This window comes from Platalea leucorodia (genome assembly GCF_965183815.1).
Source record: "Platalea leucorodia genome assembly, chromosome: 1".
Lineage (NCBI taxonomy): Eukaryota > Metazoa > Chordata > Aves > Pelecaniformes > Threskiornithidae > Platalea > Platalea leucorodia.
In genome coordinates, this window is record NC_138823.1 from 52,479,057 (window position 1) to 52,501,932 (window position 22,876).

Here is a 22,876-nt window from a genome sequence, read left to right on the forward strand (position 1 = left end):
GAAAATACGTAAATACCTAGTTGAAGTATGAGTAATTTTTGTATGTGTTTTGCTTTGGTGATCTCCACAAGTTTTATCCAAACCTGGAATCAATGTTATTTTTCCCCTGAATATAGTAGCAAGTTCATAGAATAACTTTGTTGTTGATGTATTATAGTACTTTCCAGTGTTTCTTTCAGTCATGACAAGAGGAAACTTAAACTGAGTGAGAGAGATTCTAGTGATATCCATCCATTTATTCCTCAGGTCTTCTTCTGCCTCTCTTCACTGTCAGCCATTAGAAGAGAATAAATTTGAATTGAATTTGAGAGATTTATGACATCTGTTTTATGTTGCCCACTTATATTTGTGGGAATATTTACATGGTCTGCTTTAGCAGCCTGATGTATGATACCTGACACTAGAAAGCTAAACCTTACATAGGAAATACATAGCATTAGGCACCATCAGTCATGGTCTGAAAATGCCTCAGTTACATGCTTATGTTAATGGTTGTGACTAACCTACCCCACTTGATTACAAATTTAATATTTTAATTTTAAAAAAATTCTTGTAATTAGTCACAAACTTCATTTTTTGGTTAATCCTTTTATTTCCTTATTTTTCCATTTGAATTACAAATTAAAATATATAGGACTGTGTTTTGGGTAATTAACTTTGATTTGCATCTCGTTAAAGTTTAGTTATACTAATCACAATGGCTTTGAGTATCTAGGATGACATGTATAAGCAGTCCACTTTTTTAACATGAAATATATTTGTATTTCAAGGGTTCCATTGTCAAATCCTTCATTAGCATCAAAATGCAGTAACTTCCTACCATCTGAGGAACATATTCAGAAGCTAAAAGAAGCAGGAAAAGATGGTGATAAGCAGCTGATCATAGTAAGTAATACGCTTTTAGTAAGGCTTAGAGCTTCTCGAGGAAATTACTTTTGAATTTGCAGTGCTGTGTTTTTATGAACTTGTTTAAAAATCATTGCTTGTACATACTACTATTGCCATTGTAAATGATTCATGAAAGTAGAACCTGTATTAGATTGTCATTCAGTATTGATGGAAAAAATGGTGTCAGACAGACTTAACGTTTAAAGCTGATTCTTCTTAAAGCAAATTTCTGTATTTTTTTTTAATAGAATGGCTGTTCAGTAAAAATATGGTTGTTTTAGGGAGAATGAACTTGCCTTTACTTATGTGCAAAATCCCCGTTTCTTAATATTTCAGAATTATTGGGGGAGGTGCATCTGGCATATTGTGTGCCAAATTAATATAATGTGTGCAGATTTATTCCTGCATCACTCAAATGTCCATTGCACTGAGACAAACTTAGAGATTTTCCTGTGGGTGCACTCATTTTCAACATAATATTTAAGCAGCAATATGGCTTGGTTATTTGTTCTTCCCCTTATTTGCTATTAGCTACCAAATGCAGGTATCTCTTTTAAAACAAGAAAACGCAAAATTAGAAGGAAGAGAGTGACGCACAGTCATTAGTACATCTTGTAGAATCACACAACTTGATAGTGGAACAATTGGAGGTTTTGTTTGTGTTTTGTGTTTTTAATAATTTACACATTAGATAATCCTTGAGAAATGAAAGACTGGAGCTGGGAAGCTACAGAGGGAGAGGAATCCAGGCCATTAGGAAGGAGGACTCTGTAGTAAGCTTCTTATGAAATTAACCCCTCTCACATGTAACTGGTGGTCTTGCTAAAACACAGTTTTTTCATGTAATACATGGATTATACACATGAAAATAATAACTAAAATAGAACCAGGTGAATTTTGAACACTCTTATATCCATAATGAAATATTTTAAAATCAAAGCTTTTGAGAACCCAATTGATAAACATATCCTTGATTTGCCTAAAGTGATACAAATCTAGGCACTTGAATGCCTGGTCACAGGATGATAAATGAACCATATCTAACACTTACAAAGTATTTCAGCTGTTGCCTCTTTGAAGCTCATTTTACCAACAGAGTTAAAATGCATGATTATGACCTTAACTATATTAAAAGGACTATAAAAATATTCCTTTTCATTTCAGTAAAGCTAACTTAATTTTTGCTCATACAGTAATAGAACTTGACTGAAGAGTTGCTAGGATCTTTGACAAGAAGAAATACATAACAATCTGGTTAGCTACTAAAGAGAGGTGGTGTAGATCTCCTTTACCATATTCAAAGAAAGACATTTTTTGCAACTTATTGACTATGCTGGTAGTATTCTTATTTTCAGCCCAAATTAGGAGAGTAATATTTTTCCGTAGGTATTCAACAGTAAAAATTTTAAGTTACTTACCCAGCAAAATTTTAGAATATAAAGAATGGGTCATCAATGAAGAACACTAGGGAAAATGGGAGAGACCTAGTTTCTTTTTTTCTGTGTATATTTTTGGAAAATGCAAGTGAGTACTGTATTTAATTTTTAAGTGTGAAAGTAACAGCTTCATAATATCTAATATATTTCAGCACTTCATACAAAACTAGTTCACTTTGATTTCATTGAGTTTAGAGTAGGCTTTTCATTGTGTTGAAAGGGCATTTTGGTAATGCCTGTAGTTCTCTCTACCAAGAAAGCATTCGGTAAGGTACTGCTCTGTTATTCTATTATGGGGGAGGATGACACAGGACTGCTTTTAGAATTGTCAAAACATATAGAAGAACCCAAATATTTGTTAAGCCATTTTGTAAAATACTGTCCTTGACATTAGTTACTGTGGAGACGAGACATAGTTATGTCTAGAATAGTTTCTGCTAGCATCTGGAAGGGAAAAATCGCTAAATTGACTTCCAAAGTACCAGACTTTGCTCGTACAAATACTCAAAAGATTGGGAATTAAATGGATATAATAAAATAAGGTACATTTCGTAATTAATTGTGTTGTTTGCAAAACCATAGTGAATTTCTTAAATGTTGATTCTGAATGGCTGGACTTTTTTTGGGTTTTTGGGGTTTATTTTTTAGGAAATATTTTCAAAGGTGTTTATGTACTTTTGTAGCGATCCTCTGAGAACAGAGAAAAGATTCATTTGGTTTAAAAGCTGTTCAGGTTGAAATTTCTCCTGTACAGAGCAGTCTTACTACACACGGCCAAATCACTTAAATTAGCATTTATAGTGTCTGTAAAAAATTTTATAGTTAATAGCTATAAATCACTTTTATTTCAAGTTTCTGGTGTGTGGTATTAAGAGAAGCAGTTTCATTATTCTTCTTTACTTTGAGCAAAGTTGGGAAGTCGTGATTTTATTCTTAGCAAGGAACATTTAACTTGCACTTTGCTACACTTTTTAAAAAAATCAAATGCCTGAAAGGGGCAATTTTGGGCTCTCTACTGTGAGATCTGATTCTTTTGGAGATCTGTCAAGCCAGTCTATCTTAATGTATGTACAGAACCCTTTTTTTCTTTTTGTAACCAAAGGGGAAAAATTAGTTGAGCTTAGTTTGCCTCACCACGTGATACATTATCTTTGTTTTGCTGTTTTTTTGCTATTGAATTTTCCTGGTCTTTTGTATTTAAGTTTGACATCTGTCCTTTTAATTGTCTTTATAGTATCTGAGGCCTAGAGTCTGGGATGTTACAATACTATCTGTGTATTCTAACCTTTCCCTTTCCTGAGCTATATTTAGAGAGGTGTTATGGTAAAACTAGTCTTTGTTTTACACAATATGCTTTTTTTTTTTATATTTTATCCTTAAAGATGTATCTTACGTTCCTCCTTCTCCCATATGATTGCTATAATGAATAGAGTCAATTTCTATTTTTCTTAAGTAATATAATCTTTAACAGGCTTTAAGGCTATTTGACTGTAACAGAATTAAAATAATACAACTTCTGCTTGTAGAAGAAATATTTAGTAGCTGTACTCGCACCATTCTCTTTCTTGGTACACATCATCTAGTTATCTGAGCAGCTTTCAGACATAAAATTACGTTCATTTTGTAGAGGTACAACTAAGACAAAAGATGAGTTGTTGCTGTTTTCTTCAGATTTGTTGTCACACATCTTAAAAAGCAAGTCTCTTCAGAGTGTAGAACTTCAGCTGAAAACAGCAAAGAAACTAATACTGCAGCAAACTCTGTAAAACAAATGGGCAGGAAACAATGGTGTTCGAAGTAACGTGCAAAGATTTAGGTTCAGACTTCGGAAAGTATGATCTGTTTTTTCTGGAGGAAAGAAATTAAGACTGAGGCTAAAACTATGTTATGTTCCAAATCCATGACTTGGTGTTTAGAGAAGTAATCTGTTCTGAATGTTTGTGAACTGTACCCTCTTGCACTTCATTTAAATGTTCGGTTGGTAGGTTGACAGGTTACGTGAAGCTCCATATAGGAAGTTTTAGAGAGTAATGCACTAAAATTGTTTTTTTTGCTTTGCAAGTACTTGAATCTAATGTGCAAATATGAGAACTTGAATATGAAATCATCTGTTCCTTTAACTTCTGAAATGGAAAGAAATACAAATGTGCAAAGCATATGTTTTTGATTTTCATAAAATGAGATATGCTTTACCTCCAAGACAAGGAAAGTCAGTTGTTTGCCTCTTGTAAAAATTCTGCTTGCCTGCCAGACCTAGGACAAAATTTTGACCACAAGAATAGGAATTGATAAAAGCATTAATGCTAGAAAGGAATGTTCTAAATAATGACCTATGAGGTACAAGGATACTTAGTCCATTTTATGCCACGGAGGAGGTGTGTTCCTTTGAAAATTAAGCTAGTCTTTTGAAAATGATACTTATCAATTTTAGGAAAGGATGTGTAAAAAGAATGAACAGTAAAAACAAATCACTGAAAAGATACAAAAAGATAGTATAGCGTTACAGAGACTTTTCTGCCTTTCTAGGGTTCTGAGTTAATGCCTGGATGCAGGCAAACATGATTAAATGTAGAGGATCTTTATAAGTGTCTGCAAACGCATGGATCAAGATTGCTTGATGGAAGATGCTTTTGATTCTGAGGTTCGAATTGGTGCTGTCTGTGGAAGCGATGTGCATGCTAATTCAGTTTACACATTTGGATATCATACTTGAATTTTTCCTTAAGTATATTTTGGTTAAACTTGAACATAGTTTCCTGTTTGACTGAAATAGGTAACGTATGAAAGAAATATGCTGATTTAAGCTCAAAACACAATCCTTCAGTGAAAATAGTAAGTGTAAAAGTGGTTTCTTATGAGCCTGAAGAAAGCTACATAGCTGTCATTTAAAGTTGCTGTTTTCTTCCTTAAACTGGTATAGTCTGGTTGGCAATTTCTCTGAAGAATTGGACAATGGCTTTTGGGCAATCGTTTGTTGTTCACATTAGTTAAGTACTGCCTCTTTTTTTTTCCCCTGTAATCCCAGTAAAAACAAGGCAGTGGTTACTGCATAAGTGACTGGGGAGGGAGTTTGGTAGTTGTGATCAGTCACTCTTCCTTTCTTCCCATGTAAATCTTACCCTTTGGGACAGCTCTGCTCTTAGGGGGGCAGTAATGGCCATCCTTTCTTGTTATCACTCCTTCCCATTTCTACTTCACTGCAGCAGCCCAGCTTTCTCTAGCAAATTTGGGTGGGTTCTGTTTGATGTCCTTTGTCCTGCGGGTGAGAATGTTTTGAAAGGTTAGCTGGGCACCTGATAGAGGAATTCCAGCACCAAGGCTACTAATGTTGTGTTATGAATTAACCCTGGCAGGCAGCTAAGCACTGTGCAGCTGCTCGCTCACTCCCCCCAAGTAGGATGGGGGAGAAAACTTGTGGGTTGAGATAAGGACAGTTTAATAGGTAAAGCAAAAGCTGTGTGCGCAAGCAAAGCGAAGCAAGGAATTCATTCGCTACTTCCCATCGGCAGGCAGGTGTTCAGCCATCTCCAGGAAAGCAGGGCTCTGTCACGCATAACCGTTGGGAAGACAAATGCCGTAACTCCAACCGTCCCCCTCTTCCCCCTTCTTTCCTTCATCTTTGATTCCTCAGCACGGCATCATGTGGTATGGGATATCCCTCTGGTCAGTTGGGGTCAGCTGTCCCAGCTGTGTCCCCTCCCAGCTTCTTGTGCACCCCCAGCCGACTCGCTGGCACAGCAGCGTGAGAAACAGAAAAGGCCTTAGCACTGTGTAAGCACTGTGCAGCAATAGTTAAAACATCCCTGTGTTATCATCACTGTTTTGGTCACAAATCTAAAACACAACACCATAGCAGCTGCTGTGAAGGAGGTTAACATTATCCCAGCGAAAATCAGTACACATTGGAACACTCTCTGTAATATATTTGAATTATGTTTTTATATTGGTTGAGAACGGATTACTTCTCTGTTGTAAATATTGTGCAGATTTTTTTTAACTTTGTGTTTTTTTTCATACTGCTTTAGCTAATGACCAGTGAGGACATAATTTCATGGTGGATAATGACCCTACATTTTCATTTTTCAAAAATGTTAAATAAAATTAGATACATCACAGTTCTGAAGGTTTCGAGTTGTTTTATATCCTTTGGCTAAAATAGCTTTTCAGAAAGATGGGTACTGGTGATGTGTTGTTTTGGTGTTTTTTTTTTTTGTTGTTGGTTGGTTGGTTGGTTGGGGGTTTTTTTGTTAAATTCCACAGTCTTCATTTGAAGTGAAACTTGTTTCTGAGTTGGGTCATGTCTTCTGATCCTCCTGGTCAGCAAGGGGATCTACCCATCAGCTTCAGTCTTGAATGCATCTTTCGTTGAAATAGCGTTCTTTGACCTTTTCATTTTCTGTGGAGAGCCCAAAAATCTTTGTGTTGTTCCTTCCTGCTCTTGTATTTCCTTTCCAGCCTGCCTGTTTCTATGGCTGGGTTTTATTCTTTGTTCTGTGAAAAGACTAGAGGAAAAAATAATCTTCCTCTAACTAACACTAGGTAATCAAGAAGGAGGTGACCTAATCTGTGCCTGAAGAGAGAGGGAAAAAAGAAAAGAAAAAAAAAAAAAAAGGGGCCCCTTTTCATCTCCTACAGAGGCACCAAATGCCTTTTTTGCTTGCAGGGCTCCTTATTCCACATATGGAGGATCAGCAGACATGCACCTTCTCAAAGAAGATATTGGTAAGACTTTTCTTTCTGTCTAACACAGAATTAAGAAACCCTTCTGGAGATTAAGACAACATTGTCACAATATTCAATTACAGTTAGCCTTGAAACGCTGGATCTCATATATCCTATGCCTATATTAATGAGGATTGCCTGAGATGTTGGGAGTGCTTAATTGCCATCTACACATGCAGAATTTGCTTAGGAAATGAAAGTATCCTTGCTCTTTATTGTTACTGTGTAGAAAATTGAGTTTTAAATAGAGTAACACATTCCTGTGCTGCAACCCCATGTTTCCTTAAATATTACTTTGAAAAACATTTCTCTAAGTTCTGAGAGTCAAACCTCTTACATCTTTTTCTATTTGTGGCAAGTTGACAGTTTATTCTCCAGTGCCTAGTATCTGATGTTTGCTGAGATTTTTTTTTTTTCTCTCCCCACCCCCCCAATCCCAGTTTTAAGTTTTTATTTACTCTCATATGTGGTGCATAAGGTCCTCTTGGTTGTTTGGGTTTGTGGGGTTTTTTTTTTGGTTGTTTTTTCTTTTGTTGTTGTTCCTCTGTCCCCATTAGAAAGTACTGGCAACCTTTAATGCAGTATTATTGTTTGTGAGCACTTTTTTACTCTTGATGCATGCCCTTTCCACTTTTGCTTATGCAATGACATCAGGTGAAAAATAGTCAGATGCTGGAGATGTTTTATTAAAGTACAAAAATAAATTCTTCATAATTCCTGATTTTATTTTGCATGTCCTGGTTTTTTTTGTTGTTGTGGTCTGCATTGGATTTACAAAGCTGCCTTCCCCCCCCCCCCCCAGCATTATGTCCTGTGGTGTGGCTTTGAAATAGTACTTCGGTTACACAAAAGGCTATCTTCTTTACTACCCTCAGGATACTGTAAAATATTTGCTAAAAAGTATAGTCAGCATTTGTTAGGGCTACAGAGTTCACAAGATTGCTTTAGATACTACAATGTGTTTTTTCTGATATTCACTTAACGAGTTTTTTATTAACCTATGTGTGTAGCCCATTGATACAACTGGATGCATGTAAAAATGGTAATATCAGTGAAATCCTTAAAAAAACAAAAACCAAACAAAAATTCCCCCCCCAAAAACCCAAACCCACTGATACCAGCAACATCCAAGAAAGTCAAATTGTAAAATACAATATGGTTGTACTGTTCAAGGGAAAGAATCTGTTCCTGGAGACTTGGAAAACGGCATATGTATTTACAAGGCAAGATGGGGATGAGCTAAGGAGCTTGACAACTTTGAGGATATCCTTGCCCCAGATTTTTCATGACTTCCTACATAGCGAGGCTTTTTTTTTTTTTTGGCTTGAGATTTTTGGTAGTAAACTAATAGATATTTTAGCTTAAATACCTTTTAGCTTCTTCATCACTTGAACAGAAATTGTTTCATGAGGCTTACTGCAATACAGATATGGGCTAAGTATTTTAAGAGTTGCTTTATGTAGCTGATTTTCTAATTTACATGTCTTGTTCTTTTGAAGTATATTCCAAGCATCAAAGTAGGCTTCCTCTTCACTTATCCTACCCTAGGTACAGGGGATATGTTCTCCATCTTCAAGATAGGAATTACTAAGTTCGGTTCAATTGGTTCATCTTAAGATAACTGCCATACATCATCCTTCCTGCTGAACTACCTTTTTTCATCTTTCATGTATAAACCCTTGAAATGCAGTATATTTTGGTGGCCAGATGGGTACCTTGTTTTGAACTATATTGCTGCTTTAAAGGAAGCCTGCAGGTAAAATAAAATGTGTTGGATTCAGTTTTTACACCTTTAGAAATATCATCTTATTCTGACTTTGCAAATCTCAGGGTTCATCTTTCCTTTTTCCTTCAGAAAATTAGGGTACTGCTGTTTCTCCTTCTGTGTACAGTAGGAACGTATAAATTGACATACCATTAAAGCAATGACGTCTCAGATGCAGCATCTTTCTTTTGGCTGGGTTCCATACATTTGCTCTTAAAGAGAAGTTCAACTCTGAATTTGCCTGGCTGGTTGTACCTTTAGTCTCTTCTTGGAAAGAAACTGATACCTACATTTTAGATTTCACTAATGACTGCTTGAAATAAGTTGCTGTTGTGTGGAGAACTGAGCTGTCATCTAGCTCTTAGATGCACTTAAACATATCTTTGAAGATGGGAGCAGTAAGAAATGATTTGTAAACACTTTTGCGGTGTTGCAAAATGCTTTCTTCTGCAAAGTAGGCTTTTTTACTATGAATATTTTCAGCTCTTAGAAAACAAAATTAAGTTCAGGTGATCTGTTTTCTTGCAAGTTGTTCACTTTCAATTTGTGCACACAGATCAATTTCCTTTTGAAAAAACACCTTCAAGTCTTCTTTTGCTTATATAGTATCCTATTTTAAATTATAAAATAACTTTTTGTTTATTACTTATGATATCTGTTAAAATAGATTAGAAGTGACATTTATTGTTGCTTACATAAACTCAATTTCCAGATGTAGTTAAAGAAAAAAATACTGTCTTTGAGCATTAAGCCGTAACTTAAAACATGCCTTTTTGGCTAGAGACTTCAATCTAACTGGTATTCTTTTGCTGTTTGCAAAAGGCACCCCCTGCACCTGACACTTCACTCTTTATTAGGCACTGACTCCTTAATCGGAGCATAATTCCAAATTAATAACACTGTTTTAATGAATAAATAGCAAAGCAGCAGGTACTGAGTAATGCTCTTAATTTGGTAATGGTTGGTTACAGAGTAGGAGGATAACCTAAAGGGTCATGAGTAAAATGGTATGATCTTCCATTTGTATTGTAGCTGCTATCCAGTGTCTGAAAAATAAAAGTTATGAACCCTGTGCAATTAAGATAGCATGTCAAATGTCATAGTTAGCTGTTTCCAATTAAGACTTAAGTCCTGAGAGTATATTAAATGAGGCTTTAATCAATGAAGAGAGGGATAAAAAAAATACTATTTGATTGCCTTGAAATATTTGGTTTTCGTAAAAACCTAAAAGGTAGTGATCAGCTGTTGCAGATATATTACTGTTCTTAATAATTGTTTCCGTAACGTTTGTGTTTTATAATGTCCTTCCAAACGTTCAGGAAAATGGCTCACCTTTGGCCCACCTCAAAGCAACTCATAACCAAAAGACAGGCAGGCAGCAGCAGCACTGTAGGAAAAACCAAATCGTGTGGGGCTGGATGTGGGAATTTTCTTTGTGAAAGATGATTACATTTCCTGCAAATAGGGTAACGAAGGAAGAATTGTCTGTTCTTTGTACTTCATAAAATAAAAGAGAAGTCATTTGCTCAAAACTAATGGGAGGGGAGCAAATTTCAATGTTGGGTAGAGTTTGCTCTGTGATTGATGCCTGTGCCTTTTGAGGCTGTGTGGGTTTTTGAAAGATGGAATTCTAAATTCTGTACTTGTTTTCTCCTGCTTCACTCCATTTTAGCCTCTTTGTTGAGTTTCCAGCAGATAAGTTACAAAAGGCATGTCTGATTAGATGAAAGTTCTGTTGAACTGTATTTACTGTGCTTGCAATTGACAAATATTTTTTTTTCTTCTTTTTTTTTTTTTAATAGGATGCAGGACAGAAGAGATTCGGTGCTATTTCCTGTAATATTTGTGGAATGCTTTACACTGCGTCAAACCCAGAAGATGAAACCCAGCATCTGCTCTTTCATAACCAGTTCATAAGTGCTGTAAAATACGTGGTAAGAAAACCTTATCTTTTTGAAGACATAAGCATTATCTTTTATTTGCTGTGTACTAGTTACAATTCATATTACATTAAGTCACATTTTAGTAGATTAGTATCATAGTAAGCCATGAATAACTTTGGGAAATAGATGTTTTTAAGAGCCATGGTACACACCTTATATGTAATGTATAAAAATATTTAGTAGGATAGTGGTGTTTCACTGCCATTGTATTCTGTCCTTAATCTTGGGGCATGGTGTGGGGGTGGTGGTAGGAAGACAAAGGAATGTCACTGTTCTGAAAGTGCTAAATACAGGTTTCAGTACAACTGGTGTTTGCAATGGTTGGCTTAATAGTCAGATAAAGAGCTGATTGTACTGTTTTTGTAACTGTGTAATGTTAGATGACTTCTAAATTACTTTTTCTTAATTATGTGTAATTTGAAGAGAGACTGCCTAGGAATCCAGCCGATACAACTTCATAGTATATTGAAACTTTACTGAATTTATAGTATGATTGTAATCTTTAAATATAAAGTCCGAAGTATTATTCCGTAACTTCATTATACGTGCTGTATCTGAGTGTAACTCTCGTATTAAAGCTCAGATTTGAAAAATTTTGTACAATTTAAAATATATTGTAAAATCAGCTACTTCACACTAACTGATACTACAAGACTTACAGGAAATATCTGTTTACGTGTCTGAAATCCAGAATAGAATCCACAAAGTGTATTTTCTTTATCACACATGTTACCTTCAGTACTCTACACTCGAGTAGATAAGACCTCCAGGATAACTGAACTGAGGCCACCAATTCATTTCATGTAGGTACCAAATAGCTGTTGGGCTACTCTTAAATCTCAAGCTCAATTTTATCCCACTGTTTGCAAATATAAAGATATATCTTTGGAGCTAAAGTGTTTGAAACGATCTGGTAAATAGTTCGGTATTTGTTCTGTTCTTGGTTAGTTTTTGCTGAATAATCCAGACTTTTGAAAGATCTCTTCTGATACGCATTAGCTACATCGCAGGGTGAGACTGGGCAGAAAGTGTGGTGGAACGCAGTACGTTGTAATGGCAGCATATAATACGTTTCCCCGTTTTATTCCTGTTTATCCTTTTCCCGTCCCGTCCCCCCCCCTGTACTTTCAGATCTTGAATGTTACCAAAGATGTAAGCGTAATTTACAGAAGATGGTGTTAGTTCTCTAGGAGAGAAGCTGGTGGATGAGTTCAGTAGTTATTTAGAGCTGCTATGTTCACGTAGGTAGGAAGCTGCACTGAAGTTTGAGTAATTTTGAAAGAGCTGAAATTTCTCACTTGTATGTATGTCTAGAGTAACAACATGACTAACATAGAAGTGAAAGAGCAGACTGCCTTAAACCGCTTGTAAATAACTACGTATACAGCTAGGTATGCTTTTAATTTGAGAAAATCTTTCCCTGTTGTTTTCTTAGTTGCTAGGCATCTTTTTAAAACTTCACACAATGTGTACTCAAGCAAATTATTTGTATTGTCAGTTCAGTGAGTAAACAGTTCTATCTCTGAAATCTTTTAAGACTCTAGTTGTGTTTTGTGACATCATAGATGGCTTAGAAGTCTTCAACAGTAGTCATTTGACCCATAGTCAGTGATTCTTAGTTGATTGTATTGTGGTAATGTCTGTGACAGAAACATCCTCACCTCCTCTTAAAAAATAATAATTTCAATTTTCGATAAGCCTACTTGCCAGTGAATTAGCACACTAGATCTCTACTTGTTAATTCTTAGTCGTCCAGAAATACCAGAATAATGATGGCTAGTTATCCTAGTTTTGCTAGGAGGTTTCTAGTGGGGATTTTGGGAGGATGGCTTGGAGGTGTGATATGCTTGCTTTCTAGATATTTGTATGTAGTTACTGTTTTGAAACTGTAGCTACCTACAGTAGTGGTAACTTCTTGGTTAGACTTTCTGGTCCAGGAACATCTGGTCTTGTTGACCTTGGTATGTTACTTCATTAGCTCTCCAGGTATTCTCTTTTATGTAGTTAATGTATTTGGCATTATTGTCAATTTGAAGGCCATTCTCAGGTATCTTAGAAGTATTTTTCGTTCTCTTGTCAGTCACATTCTTCATGCCATATGATGCAGTTCCAGTCTGACGTGAGAAGACTTCTCTCAGCTTTTCTCCCTTTTGAGTGTCTCTTGTTACGTGCCTAGTAATTCTGTCGATGATTCATTTCACAGAATCAAAAAAAGAAAGCCTATATACATTATCATGCTAGAGCTCCTTGCTGTGAACTGTGAAAATGGACTTTATTGTTAGTGTCCTGCCCACCTGCATGCAGCTGCTTTGTGGGTTTTTTAAAAGTACTGAGTAGCCAGAAGATAGTTTGCTTGTAAACAATAAATTACTTACCATCGTCAACAAAACATAATTTTGTTTGGGTTTTTTTAAGGCCTATCTTGTTTCTTCTAGTAAAATTCCATGATGCCCCCAGAAGTAGGACAGGCTAATGAGGAGATGGTATTGGGATACTTGTTCTCTCATGGATGGCTGATAGAGGCAGTAAGGAAATTGCAGGCCTTGGGTGGACAGAGGAAATTTGGCAAGTTTAATGACGTTTTCTGGATTTGGGAACAGAAGATTGGCAAGGACTGATAAGGGTTTTCTGAAGAGTGCCATTTGCTGTTAATAGGAGCGTGCAAATTGAATAAGCAAGAGGGTAAGGTGGTCAAGGATAGTACTGGAGCAGGAATAGATTAGTGGGGAGATGTCCCCTACTGCAGACAGATGTCGGAATCTGTCACACTATCCTTCTGTTTTCAGACATCTGAAAGTCTCCAGAAAAAATGCGCCATTCTAGCATGTGCATGCATTGAGTGGTGACATATACATCAAGTGGTAACTCCAGTGGGATGGATAACTTTGTGGGATGGATACGTGGTTTAGTTCTATAAAATCCTCCAGCAGTGATACCACACCATCAATTGTGTATCCTCTCTGTGATACCGCATAGTATCAATTTAGTATTTCTGCAAATTTTTTCTAGGAGCAAGACATTTTTAATGACATTTTTAAGTTGCAAAGCCAAATACTTAAGTTAGAAAATGCCTGTGGATTCAGGTGCCTGATATGAATGCAGTTAATGTGTGTATTTCAAGCTTATCCTCTTAGTTAAGGGTATCTTGAGCTGAAGAAAGTGGAAGAAGCTGTTATTTAGGCTCATGTCTAATCTGATAACTTTTAAATAGCTATTCTGCTGTAATTGCATCCAGGCCCATCTGTGAGGTTCTTACGATTTTCAGATTAAAACGACGACAAAAAAAAAAAAGCAACATTTGACTTCTTGGAACCTAATGTTAATAGAATATCGGGATTGAAGATGATGATGAACTTCATGTCATTTTAGAAAGATTTCGTGGTTGTCTTGATTTGCATTAATTCCAAAAACGATACATCTGTACAATATAAAACTTAATAATATTTCAAATACAGTTCTTACCATTAGCGATCTTCTGTAAGAATCTTAGTTTTAACAGAGGGTAGTATTTAATAGTTGCATCCAAGGATCTTAATGTGTTCTACAGTCAAAACCTCATTCTCCATATTACACTTGTGGGAAAGAGGCAGAATACCTGTAAATTGAAGGAATCAGGAAGAATGCAGTAGACCATTTCTCTGCTACAAATTATCAAGGGGACAAGGGCACAAAATTTCATACTAGACTTGATTATTAGGGGAAAATTTAAAAAATGTGAAGGAGTTCTATAGTATTAACCACATTTTCCTCACTATCTCAGTATTTTTGAGGAAAAAACAATGTAAGAAAAAACCACCACCAGTTTTCATTAATTTGTATTCATTTGAGAAATAGGGAGTACAGACAAGCCAGAACTGACATCTATGGAAAAATACCAGGTTTGCTGTCCCATTTCCTGCTCTTACATAAGAACTTTTAAAACATGAGGAAATGCATGGGAAGCAGTCTGTTGTGTCTTCTAACTTATGCTTTGAAAGGCAAACCTACATTAGATATTATTTTAAACTATAAGTGGAACATAGTTCATGTGAAATTGAGTGCTGAACATTTTAGCTACAGTGCTATTAATGTTGGAGCCATCTTTCCAACTGTATGCTACACCATTTGTTATATGCATGTGTATTGTCCAGGGAAAGCGATATACTACACAGCGTAGTTGTAATTACTGTCCGTGCTACTTCATGATGCGGTAGCAACTGTTTGTCTGTATTGCACTTTTTTGAAGGATTTCTTTCTTCTGTAATTCTGTTGCCATTGCACCTTAACCAAGCAGAAGCAATCTTGAATCTTGTTTGAATTAGGAGGAAAAGTTAGAGGTAGATTAAAAATGAGTTAACTGTTCATCGCGGAGTTGCCTTACGTTCTCAAACCATTAAAAATACCTATAGGATAACTAGCCGTAACATGGAGGGGAGGAGGGTATTGCAACAGTTACTACACAGCAATGGGCTCTGTACAGCTGGCTATAGGTAATCTGTTGTTGAGCACAGGTTTCCAGTATTAGGGAGGAGCGGTATAAACACGTTCTTTTACTCCAGGCCTTGCAGAACATGTATCCTGGTGGGAACAGTAGCGTTCCTTTTAACTTCTTTGGTCATCACAAGCAATGTATATCAATACTTGGGCATCTCGTTCAACAGTAAATAAGTCTTAATGCCCTAAAGTAACGTCAGTTCAAAGGAAAGGAAGAGCAAATTTTCTGACATTGCAGAAGAATATTACAAAGTATATTGCAGATGTAATGCTTTCTTCTTAAGTGTGTTCTTGCCATCTGGCTGAGTTAAGGAGTGCTACTTTAGTTCTCAGTGATTGAAACAAAATACAACAGTCTGCAAGGTGTTTTAATAGTGTTAAAATAGTGGGGTTTTGTTTAAAAAAAAAAACAACAAAAACAAAACCACAAAAAACCCAAAACAAAACAAAACAAAAAACCAAAAAAACCCCAAACTGAAATATGCTAATAGGTATGTTAAGGGAAATCATCTTCTGACCACATGCAAGATAATGGTACTAAAGCATATTTTGTCTATTGTAGGTATCTAATAGGATCAGTCCCAGTTGAAGCTATAGCACATTTTCCTTAACAACTTTAATGTTAGAATATGAAAGAGCTGCGACCTATCTTGTGCATTACTTGCATTTGTCTGGTTTAAAGGAAGCACAGTTCATTCCTTACTAAGACTGAACAATAAGGATACTGAAGATGCAGATGCTTATGTGAAATGTTAGTTTTTCTTTTTGAAACTGAGAGCTGCTTCAGTAACAAAGGAATATGACTTTAAAATGTCTTCTCTGATGTAAATCAAACAAAGTAAAAATCTTGGATGAGCTTAGGGTTTGCAGGAAGTTTTTTGAAAGCTTCATCTAAAAGATATATTTCTGTATAAATTCTAAAATACTTCAATTTAGAAACTACTTCTCCTGTGAATATGTTCAGTCCCCATGGTATACTAATCACTTAAGAAAATTAATAGGTGGACAATAATGAAAATAATGAGTTCTAAGTATTATAGAGTCAGTTATTGCATTTTTACGGAATTATTTTTAGACTTCTGCTAATACGCTGTTGCTTAAAAGTATAATAGCAGTAAGCTGTTCAGAAACATTTTTTTCCATCAGATTTCATTTTGTTGGAAATACCTGGCTATTACATTAACATAAAATTTAGGGTTGAATTTTCTGCATTAGGCCTGCCACATTCTGGATGCTGTAACGGGAGGATTATCAAACACATTGCGTTTATCTGCTGAGTGATGGTCATGGTTGGTTTAAAATAGGCTATAGAAAGCTTTTGCAAGGCAAACAGGTAGCCAAAAGGCAGCAAAAGACAAAAAAATGGAGAGAGGATGGTGTTTGAGGCTGGAGAGTAGTAATCTTTGCCTGAATTTTTTGACACCTTTTCTAACAGTCTGAAAAGGCATGTCACAATCCCACAAATTGCACTTTTCTGCTTACTTCAATATTGTGACACTGCTGTTTACTGCCCTTTGTGTTCAGACCATAATATCTATAAATTCAAATAGGATCTTAATTTGTGGTGGTATTTAGTGCAAGTACTACTGAGAAGAAAAGCAGGCAGGATTGAAATGGTGTCTGTGTTGCAACCGTTGCCATGCTGGGTGCTAAACTCGTACGTAAATAGTTCCAGGGCTACCAGCAAGTAGGTAAATTTCTAAAATTATTCTCTTCATGTCTTGTTTGGGATAAGGGAGTAAAATCAGCATGATTAAAATGAGATACAGATCAAGCGTTATAACACTTAAATTTGTCATTTTTTTTGTGGTAGTATATATGGCATTCATTCAGTGCCGAATTCCATTGTTTGGTCTTTAGTTGAACGTTATTTTATGGGAAGGTACAGATTTCAATGAGAATTATTCCATCAATATTGTTTCTTCAAAGGCTTTTTTATTTAAAGTTGCTTTGAGTAAGACTTGTAGATCAGCCTTTTTAGTGGCTGAAGTTACTTCTGCTTTCAGTATTTTTAGGTCCCATCAAAGCAACTTGAGTTCTAATATCTACCAGTCCCATCTTACTAGATTTAAGTGGCTTTTTTGTTTTGTTTTTTTCCATGCAGGTACTGCTCATTATTCACCACGAGTGTGGATCTGAAGAAGAGTTAATTACCTCTATTTTTTTGAGTATGTTTATACTTCAGATACACACAACGTAGCCTCCTTCCCCATTAGATTCTTAGAAGGTAGTTATAAAATTTTCTCTAGTATCCTTCTTGTGGCTTTAACAGTTATGATCAGTAACAAAATAAACTATTCCTTACATTTTGGGCAACTGCATGCCAATCAGTTCACTTAGAACCTCCTGGAGGTCTTTCGCATGCCAAACTTTAAAACTGAGTGTGTATTTGTGGAGGTAACTATGTTAAAAAGAAATCTTTTATTAAAACTTAGGGTTTTTCCCATTCACTGGACTTCGGAAAATAAGTATTACATAGGTTTGGAAATCAGTTACGTGAGCTGAGTTTGCTACTTCTATTTTAAAATTCAGTTTGCACTGCAGTCCTGGGGGAAAAGAATCTAGTTGGGAAATTATAAGACACTCACAAATTGTTTCTAGATATAGTTAGGCTATTGTATAAATTATTGTATAAATAAGATTGTATTATATCTGTTGTGCTCATTTTAAAAAGCTAGCTGAAGTTTCCTTCTCTAGCAAAGCAGCTGCTAAATAGTGTGAAGTCTCTGTATAAGTTCAGTGTCTAGAACAATAATGTGCAATTTCTGTTTGTAAAAGTACATCGTTTGCATGGTTTAGATAAGTGTTTGTTTTATTTAGGGTTGGAAAAAGGAGAGAATTCTGGCTGAATATCCTGATGGGAAGATAATAATGGTTCTTCCTGATGACCCGAAGTATGCACTTAAAAAGGTATGGTGAAAAGGACTGGACTTACGTATATCTTACCGTGTTTGATATTTTAATATAAGTAATGAGAATGGTCATGGAAAGCTTGTATAATTTATGTATGAGCAGTTGAAGTTGGAATCAAAATGGCAGTGATCTTGTAGCTTTTTCCACAAACAGGCCAGATATCTCACCCTTAGGCACTGCTGCTCTCTTCATAGAGGGGATGGGTCTGAGCAGGAGTGGAAGGCAGGGGTGGGAACAGCATCAAAAAACTGACTTTTTTTACATTTTTTAGTATACTTGCTGAATGTCTGCCAGATATTTTACGTAATATAAACTTCCTACTATATTTTAAAAAACTGAAATGTATCGAGGCAGCATGAACACGGCACCGTTCTCTAAACAATTTTTGGATAAAAACAGGTTTAGGTGGAGAGTGGCCTCAAAGTCACATAGTCCATTCCCATCTCCACAGCAGGATCAGCTCTGGTTATGATGCATCTGACAAATTTCTAAAACTTCTACCAGTGGAAGTTTTTCTAACCTCTCTGGACTCTGTTACAGCGCTTCGCTATCCGTAACATTAGGATATTTTTCCCTAAATGTACAACAGAGCCTCTGTACTGAAATTTAAGCACATTAGTGCAAATCATACTACCATAGCTGTAGAAAACATCCTCCTTTTCCTCTTTGCAACAGCTTTTTTGTGCCTGAACAAACTGATTGTTTCGCCTGAAGAAGATGGACAGGATGTGCTGTTTTTAAGTTTATACTCCCAAATAATGTTTTACAGAGCTCTGATCATTGTCATACTCTCCTCTAGGTTATTCCCTTTGTGCCATGTCTCTGGTCTCTTTTGAAACTTCATCTAAAACCGGGCACAGTACACTAGTGGAGACTTAGAGCAGCAGGATACTTCAGTGTCTTGCTGGCTAGCCTGCGTTCAGACATCTTAATATGTCATTACATTTGTTTTTTCAGTAGCATGGCATCGATTCTGTTTAGCTTGGGATTTGCTGTGACTAATAGGTACGTTTTTACAGTACCACCATGGCAGGATCACGGAATGGTTGAAGTTGGAAGGGACCTCTGGAGGCTGAAGTGATGCCCAAGACAGCTCTTTCTGATGGTGTGACTGTAGGGGGGTTTATTTAGCCTAACACAGAATTTTTTAAGTTATTGAATTGAAAAGAAACTACAGATTTTCTTTTTACAATATTTAATGCAGATAAGTTTCTTTATTAAGTTTTGTTTCTCTGGTGGTATTATCTTAATTTTGGTACATTCATTGCACATTCATTTTTTACTAAAATGGCCGAAGAAAAAATTACTTAGAATACCTAAGTGGGGCAGAGGAAAGGAAGACTGTAGCAACTGAAGTCATTTAGGATAGAGCTCTCTGTAGTTCTGTGTGGTTAAAGCTGAGAGAATCTACGACTGTCGCCACTGTGGATGACTGACTTCAAGAATGGTTACTTAGTGTGTCAGATCGGCTAATTGGACTTGTCATTAAAAGACTGGTACCTGAAGGTTAGATGAGAATGTAGAGAGTAACTGATACCATGCCTTTTAAAAGTTATTTTAAAAGCATTTTTTAACACAATTTTCACTTGATCAGTACTAACTTCATATATTCATAGCATCAGTAATTCTAGTTTTGCTTTACTAATGTAACTACAACATGCATTAAAGAAGCTTATGTCGTTTAATGCACCACATAGGAAAGGCCACCTTATTTCTGTCTCTCAGGAGATGACAGAGGGGTGATAGAGGCTGTTTCAATGCCTGGCTGTAGGTGCAAGAATCCCCCAGTAAAATCTCAGCTCGTGCATAAGCTTTTGTTTACATTCATGCTGGAGTTTATATATTTCTTCTAAACTTGCTAATATTAAACAAACCTGTATTTTTAGTTTCAGTTACTCTTTGGAAAGCTAATGGAAGAGCAGAAAGCTTGAGGAAAGAGATGACAGTTAGTCATTCCTTTACAACAAATGCATACATTTTCTAGCTGCCTTGGCACTGTGCTTACCGTCATCTGCTCAAAACCCTTAATGGATTAGTTCTTTCAAGACTTTAAAAATAACAGACAGAAAACCTTCAACTAAGCTAGTTTATCTTTTGGCATAGATCTCATTTACTTCTAGAATATCAGAGTCCACACTTTGATTATCTACATTCTCTCTATTAGCCTTTGACTAATGGAAGTTCGGACTTAATGGAAGCTGACTTAGAGGTCTCTACTCTTCCTATTTCCAGCTGAGTATTATTTAAGGAACATTTATATGTTGCAGGTTACTTAGGGTAATCCTTAACTTCTGGAATAGCTTTCAGTGTTCTAGGTACCTTAGCGCATTTTTGCAGATCTGTAATTTTTATGTAAATTTATACAAATATGTATTTACATGTATTTCTTATACAGCATTTAAACTTATTTTGACAGGTTGAAGAAATTAGAGAAATGGTAGACAACGACTTGGGATTTCAGCAAGCTCCGCTCATGTGTTACTCTAGAACTAAAACTCTTCTTTTTATTTCTAATGACAAAAAAGTTATCGGCTGTTTAATTGCAGAACATATCCAGTGGGTAAGTGACTGAATTGGAGAAAGGCAATCTCTGTCAGTGCTTAGTGACCGTGTTCTTCAGACATTCTGAAACTATAGAATTACCTCGGAGTTTAAGTCTAGTCATTTAGCGAATAAGTATTCCGTGTTTGCCTTTTCCACAGAGGAAGAGACTTCTGGTGGTAGAGCTTTCTGCAATGTAGTTACTCATTTTTGTATAGTTGACGCTGAGCTGAGACACGTCTGTGGTGTCATACTTGGCTCAGACCTGCTCATCTAAGAACTCGCTACAGCCGAAGGGTGGGATTTTTCGTCCTCTGCTCTTACGCTAGCTCTGGCTCTCCTCTTGCTTGTTGACAAGCAGATTCAACTGCCTGGCCGGCAGAAATCCAACGTGGGTGAAAAAGTGGGTACTCTGTAGGACTGTGTTGAATCACCGCGGGGTCAAACGGCTCCACAGCGAACAGAAGCAGAGGGCAGAACTGTGCAGCGGAGAGCAGGACAAGAAGTCGTACTGCCAGGTGCAGGACTAAAAACTGACGGCAGAGCTTAGTCATATATTCTGGCTGTTCCCTTGTAAACTGTGGTATTTTCTGCTGTCCCTTGGGCGTAGCAGGCAAAAAGCAAAACAATCTTAGTCCAAGTCAGAGAAATTGATGCAAACACTTTAATATAGGTCATAATAAGAAGTGGATTATTTCGTTGCTGCTATTTTAAATCGGATAAGCTTTAGAGGGTTTTTTGGTTTAATCTGTTATCATCTGTTCCAATTTTGAAGCTGTTAAGAGAAATTAAATGAGACGCAAATATGCGGTCTTTTTGTTAAGGCATTTTAGCAAGTAAGTATGTTTAATGGAAATAAATTACAGAAGAATTACTTTGTTCAGTCATTAGTGATGCTTTTATAAAGTGACAAATATTTTTTACATCACCTGCAGGGCTACAGAGTTATAGAAGAGAAGGTTCCAGAAGTCAGTTCAGAAAACGAGAAAGTCATCTTTGAAAGACAGAAAGCATGGTGCTGTTCAACTTCTCCAGAACCTGCTATTTGTGGGATTAGTCGAATATGGGTATTCAGCATGATGCGTCGAAAGAAGATTGCTTCTCGGATGATAGAGTGTCTTAGGTAATATAAAAAAAGTTCCTTGGTTACATATGTTTTAGATAGAACTCAGTCCAAGACAGTTATTGCTTTCTGTGTCTCAAGCTTGTATTTTTACGCTGCTGGTGATATTGGGGATGTAGCTTTGAGCACAGTTGACAGTTCCAGTGTTCTGTGGAGTTCAGTAACTGACGTCAGTGTTCTGCAATAGCTCGTCTTTAACAGCAATCTTTCTGCTCAGTGCGGTTGTAATGAGTCACCCTAGCAGACTGCCAGTGGGCTTGGGTGGATTCCTCTGAGGTAACGATGAGTGAAGGAAACGAGGCTGTCTTTGGTCAAAGTGTGAGATTACCCAAGCGTTACTAACCATTGGCTGAATGTCCGTTCCTTAGAGGTAGAAAGGGGGAGAGAACAGAGACGAGTGCACTGAACTATTTGATACAGTCTGATGGCTTCCAACTGGTTTGGGGTTTTTTGTTTGTTTGTTTGTGGTTTTTTTTTTTTTTTTTTTTTTTCTGGTTGGTTTTTCTTTTTTTTTTTTTTTTGCTTTACTCGGGTTCAGTGAGCCTTTTGAGATATTTTCAATTTCCATGGAGCTTCAGTAGCTAGTGATGAGTGTATTCAGCTGAATGCTAACTACTGGATCCGTAAAAGGACTCAAACATCCGCGTTACTGTTTAGATAAATGTTAAAAATGTTGAATCTCCAAACCTTACGTTTCTTCCAGTGACCTCTCCTAGAAGTTTAAACGCTTGTTCCGAGTAATGCGAAGAATTACCCAAATGTTGTTACTGCTGGGCTGTCGGGTTTGTGCTAGGTGCCTGGCTGGCCCCATCGTGCTGGAGTTTGTGGCACAGGCACTGCTGGGTCTGCCAGCCCTCGCCCTCTCGGGTGTTCGCAGAGCCTAGCAAAGCTGTCCTGCTCGGCAGAGTGCGCCTTGCCTGGCTGGTGGAGCAACCAGAAGGTTCTTAGCGGATCACGTTCTGTCTGAACGCTCGGCTGTAAAGCTGCATTCAGCTAAGCATATTAACTCGATGATTTGGTTATATTTTTGGCTGATTTTTAGTTGTGTATTCAGTAGCTTCCTAGAAACTGT

At 36.6% G+C, this 22,876-nt stretch overlaps 1 protein-coding gene across 7 annotated transcripts in view; it reads left to right on the forward strand.

The window, feature by feature from the left end:
- Positions 1-22,876, forward strand: part of ESCO1 (establishment of sister chromatid cohesion N-acetyltransferase 1) — a 37,537-nt gene that overhangs the window by 8,792 nt on the left and 5,869 nt on the right. For 6 of the 7 annotated variants that reach the window (XM_082317573.1, XM_082317569.1, XM_082317570.1 and 3 more), the window contains 5 exons: positions 771-885; positions 10,614-10,745; positions 18,048-18,137; positions 20,557-20,700; positions 21,617-21,804. In XM_082317573.1, coding sequence (XP_082173699.1) covers positions 771-885; positions 10,614-10,745; positions 18,048-18,137; positions 20,557-20,700; positions 21,617-21,804 — 669 coding nt within the window. Of the gene's footprint in view, positions 1-770; positions 886-10,613; positions 10,746-17,331; positions 17,455-18,047; positions 18,138-20,556; positions 20,701-21,616; positions 21,805-22,876 lie in introns of those variants that run through there. The other variant, XM_082317574.1, reaches the window with a different exon arrangement.